At 37.9% G+C, this 12,872-nt stretch overlaps 1 protein-coding gene across 3 annotated transcripts; it reads right to left on the bottom strand.

Moving 5' to 3' along the window:
• Positions 1–663: 663 nt before the first annotated feature.
• On the bottom strand, positions 664–5,455 carry LOC143861137 (transcription factor bHLH153-like). Of its 3 annotated transcripts, none has more exons than XM_077372061.1 (7): positions 5,140–5,455; positions 4,731–4,778; positions 2,191–2,314; positions 2,022–2,093; positions 1,874–1,939; positions 1,447–1,494; positions 664–1,183 (listed from the first exon to the last, which is right to left on the bottom strand). In XM_077372061.1, exons 3-7 carry the CDS (start codon positions 2,287–2,289, stop codon positions 1,055–1,057), a joined length of 414 nt encoding a protein of 137 aa, XP_077228176.1. In that variant the 5' UTR covers positions 2,290–2,314; positions 4,731–4,778; positions 5,140–5,455; the 3' UTR covers positions 664–1,054. The 3 variants fall into 3 exon arrangements, with proteins under 3 accessions (XP_077228176.1, XP_077228175.1, XP_077228177.1); XM_077372060.1 differs by having other exon boundaries at positions 2,191–2,308; positions 5,140–5,454; XM_077372062.1 differs by lacking the exon at positions 4,731–4,778 and having other exon boundaries at positions 2,191–2,308.
• Between the last annotated feature and the right edge of the window lie 7,417 nt (positions 5,456–12,872).

Here is a 12,872-nt window from a genome sequence, read left to right as displayed (position 1 = left end):
CTCACTCCGTGACAACTTTCACTCGCGCCTTTTTTTCCAGGTAGCCTTTCCATATGTCGCCCCTTTCGCGGCGGCCCACTCTATGACAACTTCACTTTGGCAGCTTTCTCTCTGGTTTTTTACCAGATAATCCTTTCCAAGTAGTCACGGGACGTGGTGGCTGCTCTGATACCAAATGTTAGGTACCTAATCAATAGGCCAAAAGCTCCATAGTTGATGGAACGCGTTAGGCAAGATCCTTTGCTTGCTGAATTGCACCTGCAATCTAAGATAGTTATCTTTCGCTCAAAACAAAATACAGGGCCAAAGCTTCCCCTAACAGAAGGGGTGCTTCCCGCATTGCCATTTCTGTTCTCTACCTACACTGAAATTTCTCTTGCTTCTTTTGCTTCTTGCATGATAATCTGCCATCTGTTTTATCTTGTCATTCTATGATTAAGATGTCCAGAGGAAATGACGATCCCCGTAAAAGTTCTAAATGACATTAGGATCAAGAGACTCTTGAACTGAGATTATTAGCAGATTAATCATATTTTCAGGTCATGCAGTGCGTAGAAAAAATAATGACAGTTCCTCCCTATCGTAAGCTTCATTTTAAGAGTTCTATCCCTGCGTTGTCTGAGAGTTTCGCTTGTCCATGCCAAACTGATACAGGTAAAGAACTATCAAGAAACAGTGACTACCATTGTATCTTTTACTTGAATAAGGAATCACAAGCTTACATTGGTGGTCTTTAAGCATGATAGTTCCCAAATACCAACATATTACTCTGCCTTATACTCTTACGCAGTATAAGAACAATAAATATACATAAAATTCTGACCTTGAAACCATTTAGATCGACTAGATTGATGTGAACGGTCTGGATGAGACTGACGCAGAAAGGTATTAATCTTCTCTATCCATTTGGACTAATTATGGTACACCATCTCCAGTGTCTGCATTTTTAACTGTATGTGATTCTTGCATGCTTTTATGCTAATCACCTTAGAAAACCCGGAAGTTTGTCACCCTTCTGTAATCAGAATATATTTGAGTGAAACAAATTGGCTTATTAGAACCTAGGAGAGCCTGTCATGATCGGAGCCCAGATATCCGCTCCATTGCTGCGGGCAACATTCAGGGTCCATGCAACAGGAACGAGGCACAGGCCTCTGTTTCGTAGGCTGTAGTAATCTGATTCCTGAAACAAAAGTGGTTGAATATTTTCACATTTTAGTTGGGACTTCTGAAGACTTGATCTATGTAACTAGAGTCTCCAAGGCGATAAATGTCCTCAAGTTTGAAAATCCATGGAAATCCCATTGTTATAATGAAGTTTATTCTGAAAAATATGAACTTCTTTCCATTCCAATGATGCAATTTTTAGAGGCAATTCTAGCTAGCATACTAGAGTGAATTTCTGTCAATTATGAAATCCAGAGTGTTTGTGCTATCTGTGCTCACCTGAAACTTTCCTGTTGGCCTGCACTGGAGATAAGGAGCACTCAACACCTGATACAGCACAAGTAAAAACCATGAGAAGAAATAGATTGTATCAAGTTAATGGGTTCTACTAACAATCACTGGTGCTATTCTTTTTTTCTTTTTTTTTTATACGATATCACTGCTAGTGTCAGGATTGGACCTAGTCAATTTGAGCCGGGTAGATTCTTTTGCCTTCTTCATGAAAATTTTCTAAAGGATTCATTAGCCGACCCCAACTAGTTTGGGACAAAGGCTTAGTTGAGTTGAGTTAAATGATATCACTGATGCTATTCTTAAACACTAGTATGACTGAGGAATGTATTTCCAAGATCAGCTACTTAATTACAAGAAATGTCGACCTAAAATGGAGCCCAATCAATTTATTTTAAGGAGTATTTCTCTATACCTGAACTTGGTCTTGAAGGAATTTGATGTATCCCGTCGCCTCCAGTAGAACTGAAGCTGTGTCTGACTGCAATCGACACGTTAACTAAGAAAACGTAAAAGGGAAATGGAAAAGATATAATTTTATCAGAGAATTTAACTGTGTTTACCTTTCCGAAGGGTGAGACGAGCTGTTGCAGTGCTGAAATTTTTTGGCCCAGCTTCTCTTTCTCTTTCCTCTCCTGTATCAAATTTGCAATTTGCGATTAGTGCTCGTAAAACGTGAAAACTTGTAAATCCAGACTGACTAATTAAGCCACTGTGAGAAGAAGAGCAGACCTTGATGGAAATGGAGTTCTGTGTTTTATGTCTCTTGACAGTAGTGCAAATGGCACTGCCGGGGTCAAGTGATCCGTGGCTTCTTTTCAGTTCAGTCATTGGCCCCTATCGCTCCTTGCTGCTCCTTGCAAGTGAAGGTAAATGCAAGTGAATTTCAGATTACAGAATTCACAACTTTAAACTATGGGACCATCAATTAGTTGGTCTCCACTCCCATTTGTGGAAATGTTGGGCCACACCGAGGTTGTGTGGATCTAAGTAGGGCTGTTTGAGTTGGACACAACTGAAATCTAGATGGTTGTTTAGACCTTCTTTGGTGTCTTTAGAAGAAGAAAATACAATATGGAAATTAACAAGAAAGAAATAATGAAGTATGGAACAAGAGGTATAAAAAAATTGTTCTAGATAGCTAAAACAGTGAATGCACTCTATAACTATATCATATATTACATTTTTTACATGGGAATCTAAGAACCCAAGATAAACAATAACACTTCTAGCTAATCTAGATAAAAACTAGGGAAAAATACTCTTAGACCCCCTGTGGTTTCTGACACATTCAACTTAACCCCTAATGTTTAAAAAGTTACAAGTAGTCCCCTGTGGTTTCAATTGTGTAAGGTAGGACAGTTCGTCCACAGATTGAAGGGTTAGGATGATCCGATGGAGCTGATTTTTTAGGCACACCCTATCTATGTCAGGGCCCATCAAATGAATGCTTTGGATCATCTAAACAATGTGGGCTCACTGTGTTTTTGGTAGTGTTTGGATTCGGGTATGGGCCCACATTGTTTGGATGATCCAAAGCGTTCATTTGATGGGGATAGGCTGCGCCCAAAAATTCAGCTCCATCGGATCATCCTAACCCTTCAATCTGTGGACGAACTGTCAACTGATGGGACCTACCTTATACAAGTTGAAACCAAGAGGGGTCTTCTTGTAACTTCTTAAAAACTAAAACTAACTTCATTTATCTTTTCTTAGATAAGAAACAATCTTATCTAACTTAACTACTTCAGCCAAACTACTATCAATAGTTATTCGTAGGTTTTACCCCCACAAAAAAAAATTATATATGAAAATAGTTTTTGTATATACGAGATAAATTCTGAACTAGACTGAAAAGTCAAGCATTTCAATGCCTGATTTTTCAACTTTCAACCTTCTTATTTTCAACTCACATATTTAAGCAAATATACTGGAGCGTTTTAGGATCATAGTTTTGGGCCACGACAGAACAAACGAACGGCTTAGATCATCTGGATAAGTGGGACCCCAGATTACATTTTTGTTGACGTGAAATACACAGGTATCATGAGTAGTGCTGTTATCAAAATAAATGGGTGCGGAGCTATAATGAGGGAGCACCACCATTGGAGACAAGACCCAACTTCACCAACCGAGACCCAGTTCAGAATCTATCAGAAAATCCTAACCGTCAAATGGTTAGTTAGAACGGATGGTCTAAAATAGAAAGGTCAACAGTACAGGTCATTTATAACTGCCAGAAATGAAGGTGGGACCCATCTGATGTGCCACGTCGATTTTCATACATTTGAGTGTCCCTCCCTCAAGAGTCAATCGTCAGACAACACATTTTTCTTACCACGGGTCCCACACTTACCACAGTATGAAGGAAACTTACACGGATATTTCAATTTTGGACTATAGATTAAACGGTTCAATTTCATAGAAAGTGAGGAAAGACTTGATGGCTAGGAACATACCAGAGAACATGGCCTTAGATAGGAGAGAATGGAAGAAAATGATCAATATTTAAGTAGTCAATTTAACACCTTCTTCATGAAAATATAGTAAAGGATTCATTAGCTGACCCCAACTAGTTTGGTACAAAGGCTCAGTGGAGTTGAGTTGAGATTGAACGGTTTGGTAGAATGGCCCATCCACACCTGCTTGGATGAACAGTCTAGATCTTGTGCCCATCTAACACGACCATGGTATGATTTTGAATAGAGGGGAAACAAGTTTTTGGGTAGGGGCACAGTGGCACTCGTCACTAGACAAATGAACGGTTTGGATCATAATCCTAAGTGGGCCACACAGCACTTTTGGTCAGATATTCTTAGGCCACAATGTAAATAGCAGCTTACTTAGCATGTATCCCATAAGTCACCTCGGAAGGATGATCCTAGCCCTCTGATCTATATAAGGGATAAATATATTGACTGGAGGGTTAGGATCATCATACGGATATGATTTACTGGGTACAGCCTATTTACATGATGGCTCAACAAGTGAACGGTTTGGATCATCCTACGTAGAGGGATACACAAGACTTTTTGAATAAAACTGCACTTCACGCGCACACAGCATATCACATCTCTATTTTCCAAACGATTCAAACGAATTCCCATCTTGGAAGGGAAATATTTAGTCCAAGGAGAGGAGTGAAATTACCAAAACAATGGGGTGTATATATATAACATTTCCCCAGAAAAGAGAATTAGTACAGAGAACATATATTTATTTACAATTAAAAAAAAAAAACAGAAATAACGACATATTATCATAAAAATTACCGAAAAATTCCCCTCCGCATTGCAGTGAAGAAACTTCAGAAGAACGAGCTGCAATTCAAAATTTTAATTTCACCCTATAATTAGATAAAACTCACCCAAAATGGAAAAGATTAGCAATATGATTTTTCGCCCCCTGTAGGATTATGCGCCCCCCTTTAAAGTGAATTGTGCGCAGTCTTGACGCTTTTTGACGTAAAATTGGGAGGGGGACGCATAATTCTACCGTGGGGGCGAAAAAATCATCGCCCAAAAAAGTAGGGAAATTTGATCACAAACTTCAATTAATTTCTGAAACTTTGATCGGAAACTTCAACAAGTTACGAGATTTAGTAAAAAGTTCTAGAAACTACTCGCTACTGGGCAGGTAAGAAGTTTGAAGGATTTTGACCAAGAAGTAGTGGATAATTACCAGAATGCCACTCTAAAGTAGAAGAGAGAAACCAAAGAAGCCAGTCTAACAGGAAATTTGGCCGGAACTCTCAGAATCCATTAATCGGAAGCTACTTTTAACTTTCAAGAAGAAACAGAATCTGAATCTTTTGGGCAAATCAGAATTCCAGTAAGATTGTAAGATTAGATGGAAGGAGCAATGAAGAGAAAGTCCGGTTGGATTTCGGTAGGAACTTGAAAGAATCGCCGGGATTTGTGCTGGAATTCAGGAAAAGGAAAGAGGTGAGGGGAAAAAGGATGGTTTAGAAGAGGGAAGAATGGGTTTTGAAAGGAGAATTTTATAAGGAAGGAAAGAGGGTCTCTCTCTCTTATGACAGCTCATCTCCAACCACACAAATTTCTTCACTAGGGTTAACTTTAACCCTAGCTCATGTCACTTTCTTCAAACCATGGTTAAACAATGACCAGCTCGGCTTCACTCTTGCACAATTACTTAATTCTCCTTGCTCTTAAATCAGAGAATTTATACGGTGGAAGTACCTTATTTTTGAAGAAGTACTGTACGGACCGCACTATAGGATGATCCAAACCGTCATCATGATAGGCCATAACGTAAATAGGTTGTTTCCAAAAAATCATTTCCATAGGATGATCCTAGCCCTCCGATCTATTGAGGTTTCCATAATATGCAGTTCATCTATAGATCGGAGGGCTAGGATCATCCTATAGAAATGATTTTTTGGGTACAACCTACTTTCGTTATTGCCCATCATATGGACGGTTTTGATCATCCTATAGAAAAATAAGGGATTATGAGGGCTTACACCGTATGAAATCTCCTTAAATCAATTGTCCAGACCCTGGTTTTAAATCTCAGTTTCTTATACGTTTCGGACCTCCCTGAAAGTCTGAAACTGAAATTTCGGCACTTCATACGAAATATCACCGTAAATCCAGGAGAATAAAAATAATTAAAAAAGGAGATGATATTTTCACTCCCCCGCATGCGACCCCTTATAACATGATTTGATGTCAACACTGAAATGGGAAACCTGAACGCTTTTTGACGATAAATCATCTTAGGGGGGGGTGAAAATATCATCTCCCTTAAAAAATTTACATTTTTGGGTTGAATTTGGTAAATTTTCATACGAAATCTTAAACAACAAAACCTTGGACCGACGAAATTTCAGTCTAAATTCAGTACCGTTTTGGATATTGTCAATTTCGGTGTTATCTAAATCCGAAATTTTGGAGAAATCTGAAACTCACTTAAAAGGGAAATGATGTATTTTTTGGGATTTGCTAGGGTTCATCACAAAAGGTGTTTGGGGGAACTCTGTTGCATTAGAGAACACTGACCTAGGCTCGCTTTTCAACAGATTTTGTCATTATTCATGAGGTGGCTGCTCTCTCATGCAACAGGCGATGTTATGGGGAGTCCCTTTTGTGATGGACCCTAGTATATCCCTTCGCATTATGATATTTTGATAAAGGGCTATGACATTTTCACCCTTTCGAACCTAGATTAAGTTCTGACCCTTTGTCAAAGAAAAAAGAACAAATTGATCTTGTAGGATTCCCAAGAAATTCGTCGATTTCTTCCGGAAGCAGATGATTATTCATCTGCTTCTCATGTTCCGTAAATAGTCGGGACATTGAGGAATATCCAGAAAGGCATTTCGGGAATCGATCCGATTCTATCTCTGTTGTTCCGATTGAAGTATGCATTTGCCCTCCTTTTAACGTGATTTGACGTCAAAAGCCTTAAAGTTGCCACTATTCATGTCATAAGGAGGCGAATGTGTACTGCAGAGGGCGTGAAAATATCAACTGTCAGAGGTTATTACAGTTGCCAAAAGCTCTGACAAGCCAATTAAAAAAGAAAAGAACAGCTAACTTAGTGCAATTATTAAAGCATGGTTGTGCCGACATCCCAAAAAGCTCTCGCGAATAAGGTTTTAAATTTCGGTCTAGGGAGGTCCTCACCAAAACTGAAATTTTAGCCGAAATCACGAAATTTCGGCCGAAATTTGGTAAAAGATCTTGAAATGTTGTTTTTTTAGCCGAAATTTTTGTAATTTCGGTTGAAATTTGGTGAAGGAATAAAAAATATTATTTTATCAATAATTTTGCCCAAATTTCCTAAATATCGACCGAAATTTGGAACATTTCAAATGTTTCGGTTCCGGAACGCTTCGGTGTGGGTCCCGACGGTCGAAATTTAAAACCACGCTCGCAATCATATTATAAAAAGAAAAGACAAGCTGAGTTTGTGCAATTATTATAACATCTTAGTGCAAACATACTAGCTATTTGGTATATGAGGAAAGTGTCTCTAGTCTCTCCCCTAGATAAGCTTATCTACTCCTCCCTTTAAAAAAACACAGTTGGCCCACGCTGTTTGGATGATCCAAAGCATTCATTTGATAGGTCCTAACATAGATAGGGTGTGCCCAAAAAATCATCCTAGAACTTCATTTTGTTGGGCACACCGTGTCCAAAATGGACGCATATAAACGTAGACGTTTATATGTGTCCATTCTGGGTACCACAAGGCACCACAAAACGAAGTTCTAGGATGATCCTTTGGTGCTGATTTTTTTAGGCACACCCTATCTATGTTAGGACCTATCAAATGAATGCTTTGGATCATCCAAATAGCATGGGCCCACTATGTTTTTTTAAAGGGAGGAGTAGATAAGCTTATCTAGGGGAGAGACTAGAGACACTTTCCTCTCGGTATATTTGCATTTTTATTTTTACATGCTTAATTTTAGGGATGCTAATATCCTCCGGACATTTTAGTCAAATTTAAACTGACTGGCGTGAGTTTTGTCAAATGATACAAAATCTACCTAGCTACGAGCCAAAAAGCCCTCGACTCGAGGCGACACGTGTGCGGTTGCAGTTAAAGTGGGTATACATCAGACCCTGCAACATCGATTTTCTTCTTTTATCTTTATTTTGGCGGGAAATCGTTGTCGAGTAGTGTGGGCCCCATCCTGTTTCAAAATCCGGGCCCACCTCATTAGTCATAAGTCGTAACATAACAAAATTTCAGCTGTGGGCCAGTTCTTTTGTAGCGCTAAAGTCCACAAGCGCGGCTGCGCGGGATTCTATCTCCGTTGGCCCCACGCGCTTATTGTTGTCAGCTTCTTACGAGGTAGGACGTATCTACTTGAAATTACGATATTCACCTCTAGTAATATTATGATCATGGAAGGGCCATGGTTTGAAAAGACCCATGTATCGGCCCATAGTTTATTTTATTTTTAAAAATTTCTTTATTTTTAAATAAGAAGAATAGCACCAATATCAATTGTATGTGAATAAGAAAATTTTAGTTTAAACCGTAGAAAATTGGAAAAAATTGTTATATGAAATTATAAGAGGAATGCTATCCGAAGGGTGCTCTTGCAGAAACCAGCCGCAAGGGCGCCCCATTGGATCCATGTCTTCAATGGACATTTAGAATAGCAATGGGAAGTGATATATCCGCCCTTTTCTTTTACTTGGGACAACCTATGGTGTATCTATCACTGCAGAAGGGCTGATGTACCTCACGTGGGAAGGATTCAATGAACCTGATTGCCAAGTACACTGCCAAATCTCGATGTCCCATACAGTGGGGCAAATTTATCATTTCCCCACTTAAAAATATGGATGTAATGGAATAATTAATGCCCATCATGGCTAGAACCAATATATGCTCTATTTTGTTGCCAAAGGCTAGAAGATCAGTGGCGTCTCAAACGCTGTCGATCTTCTTGACATCTTCCGAAGTATGTTTGGTTGCCAAATTTGCAATGAAACTCCGTTTGACTCCCAAACATCATGATTGTCTTTTATCCTATGAGATGCCCATGTAGTGGAAATGTTCCATCTAATCTCCCAACCAAATTTCACCATTTTGCTGGAAGAATAGTAGAAAAGTCTTGTCTTATTCCCTTTTCTCTTTTTCTCTCTCTTTCCTATCTCTCTCTACAAGCCTCTAGATTGGTAGTGGCAACCCTACATCTTCCACTAACCTTTTAGAGGATTGCCGCCCAACTAAACACTACTTACCTCTCTTCTAGGGATGGCAATTAAACCCGCAAAAAAGGGGATCCGTCCCGTCCCACGCGGTGCGGGGATTCCTCGATTTAATCGGGGACGTGGTTTAAAAAAATTGTCTAAAATGGGGATGGGGATGGCCTCACCTCCCCGCCCCATAATCCTCGTTTATAAAATTACATAAATATCCATATATATCTTTAGTATTATGAAAATACCTCCATAAAGTGTTATATTTTAGTTTGGAACTTTGGATTCTTATTTAATAATTGTTTGATTAGGTTAAAAAAACTAAAAAATTGCTATTATGGTAGGATGGGGAAGCATGGGGCGGGGAATTTTTTCCCCGTAGTGTGCGGGGTGAGGACGAGGATTAGATTTTCTCCGATGGGAGGGGATGGGGATGGAGAATTCAATATCTCGCCCCCGCCCCTACAGTCTTCCAGTACTCTTCTATACATCTTCCATGCTTGTCTACTTCCTTTTGACTTCTTCTTTCACTAATCTCCCAACCACCTTCGAGCAACCAAACAGAGCATATAGGGGCACCCTCAGGGTGGTTTTTCAAGGACTTCATCTTATTAATTATAAATATAAATTTTTATGTTTATGCTGATTTTGAGAAAATAAAAAAATTAGATATAAATGACAAAAATATAAGTTAATTGTAAGAATACATGATGGCCCAACACATGGTGTGTCACATGTAAAAAGGTAAAACATTAATATTATATTAATAAACATTATAAATGTTAATATTTTTATAAATTTTCAAGAATTAAAAAATCAGAAATAAATGAGAAAAACTATAACATAATTATAAAAATACATGATGGGGCCCAACCTCGCTTGTAGAAAATCTTAAATAAATTTGTAAAAGTTTATATTGTTGGCCACCCTTAGTTTGGTGCATTCATGGAATGAAGTAAATATTGGGCCCATCCTTCGCACACGAAAGTACAAGTGGGTCCTACTTGTAGGCCCAACTTTCAGGATAGTACAAAGTGAGACCTACTTGTGGGCATAGTTTTAAAATTCCACCGAAATCAACATGAAATGCACAAAAATTTTCCAGCTATTCATCCCAGTGAAATGATGCCGAAATCGAAATAAATACTGGAACCTCAATCGTAATTGCATTAGCCATATAATGTATATGTATGTATTACATAAGTATATTTATATAAATTGCATGTGAAATTGATGTATATATTATGTATAAATACTTGTATTAATTACATATAAAATGTATAGTATATATTAAATTATCAGGCAATGGTGTTCAATGCTATTAAATCATTATGAATGATTGTCTTGTTAATGTGATGGTTTATAAGTGTATTTGGTCTTATTCTAGTATTTTCTCAAGTTTCATATTAACATTATATCATTTGCACAGGTTTCTTTGATTTTATAGGATTTTTATCGCAATTTTCAATTGAAACTAAAACGTTTACATTTCCATGGCACCCAAAACCGAAATTTAAGACCTTGTTAGTGGTGAATGTATGATAAGTATTGTTAAAGCATGGGCTCACATGAGAGTATAATCAGAACTTATGAACCCATGACAGAGTAAAGTGTGGCTTACCTATCAAGTCTGTGCTGAGTCTAAATGGGTCATGGCCCGAGAGAGGAAAATGGGTCCTTCTTTATTTGGGCTATGTGAGAGTCTGAATGGGACTAATTACTTGTAGAGGCCACATAAAAGTATAAGTGAGGCTTATATGTCGGCCCACATATATCTAAATGTGCATCAAATAGTATACATTTTTGGTCATTTTAGGCAGCTCAAATATATCAGATATTACCGATATAAATGTTTATATATAGGACTGACAAGGATATCGACCAATATATTTTTAACACTTTTATCTTTATATCAATATATCCGCCCATAGGGGCGATCCCAGAAATTTTGCACAAGGGGGGCAAAAATTATAGTAATTTTTTTTCTATCTTAGGGATGATTGGAAAGGGGGGCATATTTTTTAAAAAATGGGGTAAGCATAAAAAAAAATTAAAAAATAAAGATATATTTTTTTTCCCAAAAAATTAAGGGGGGCAATTGTCCCCCTTCCATTTCAAGTGCCATCGCCCCTGCTGCCCATACATATGGTAAAGATATTTAAAACCTTGCGACGTAAAAAGAATTCAAACCACTAATGTAAGCTCAATCAAATCAATTGTTAGGCTATGAATTTGATCTAGCTTACCAACCAAATTAAATACGTTAAGATCGGACCACATTCAAATCTTTAATTGGTGTAAATGACATTCACATTCTATTGATATAAGAATGGAACTCCTATCCCAACTATATGCTTTTCTAATTCGCCCTTGAAGTCCATTACGATTCCAAAAATGCTATCCGTAGACAATAAAAAAAGTACTTAATAAAGTGGTTGGGATGCCAGCAAAACGGCACTTTGTTTAGAAAATAAAGAGAAAATCCTGTCTTACGTGCCTAGTTGGCCTTAACACAAATAAACAAAAAGAAAATATAATATAGACGGAGAGAGAGGTGGGTTTGAGGCAACCGGACCTCCTAGAGGTTCAATTCGAGAGGAACCATAATTCTCCTAAGACAATGCTTCCTTTGTTGCTGTAAAATTCTCCACAATTCCTTGTAATACAACTATTTTAATACAAGAACAAAGGGAGTTACACAACGCCAATCCATTTGCCCACTTTCAAGACACATCATCAACAACTAACACTCACTATAAAACACGTAAGCCATAACTACATACTCTACATAAAAAGTACATTCTAACCCACCTGACATACATCATAATAACATGCACAAATCACCATATGTTGTGTCAATATAAAAAGTACATTACCATACGTTGTGTCAATATAAAAAGTACATTCTAACCCACCCGACATACATCATAATAACATCCACAAATCACCCTATGTTGTGACACATGCGCATGAAGACAAGGAAGTGAGCTCCAATCCCCATGAAATGCAAAAAAAATACTGGAAATGGCCAAATCGTTTGTCAATTTCACTTTAGTCTTTATTTTCCAAACGAAATTCAATTTTGGAAGTATTTTTCATAAATTGGAGAATGTCATTATCAAATTTCAATCTCCGTGAATTTTGAAAAATATCATTTTACCCTTTTTCAGTATTTGCACCCCTTTTATTTATCTTTCCAGTCCTTTGAGGTACAAACAAAATGGGATGAAAATACTAGAGCCCGAAGGGGGGCGGCACATAAATACAGAGCATTTATATGGTGTCCGTGCCGTTCAGGGTAACACCTTATTTGATCCATCAACAGCCAACTTTATAAGAGTCTGTAGTTGTATAACTATGTCATACCCCATATACATATGTATGCACTAGTGCACATGGGTTTTATTCGGTGTCTGCACGGACATGCAAGTATTTTTCTAAAAATATAGTGCTGCTTCCCTCATTTGATGTTCAAAACCGTTCATTTGTTGGACCACAACGTAATTAGGTTGTACCCAAATACAATCTCCATAAGATGATTCTAGCCCTCCGATCTGTACTTGTTTCTGTAATATGCAAGTCCCCTCTACAGATCGGGTGATTAAGATCATCCTATGGATATGATTTTCCGGGGTACAGTCTATTTATTTACGTTATTTACGTTGTGGTTAGGGTTGCAACTTGAGTCGGATTTTACCCGATCAACCCAAAAAAAAAAAAAAAAAA

This window comes from Tasmannia lanceolata, unplaced genomic scaffold (genome assembly GCF_043159265.1).
Source record: "Tasmannia lanceolata isolate RefF3 unplaced genomic scaffold, GAP_Taslan_0.1 ptg000037l, whole genome shotgun sequence".
Lineage (NCBI taxonomy): Eukaryota > Viridiplantae > Streptophyta > Magnoliopsida > Canellales > Winteraceae > Tasmannia > Tasmannia lanceolata.
The sequence above is the reverse complement of the archived record's forward strand: the minus strand, read 5'-3'. Positions and strand labels throughout refer to the sequence as shown.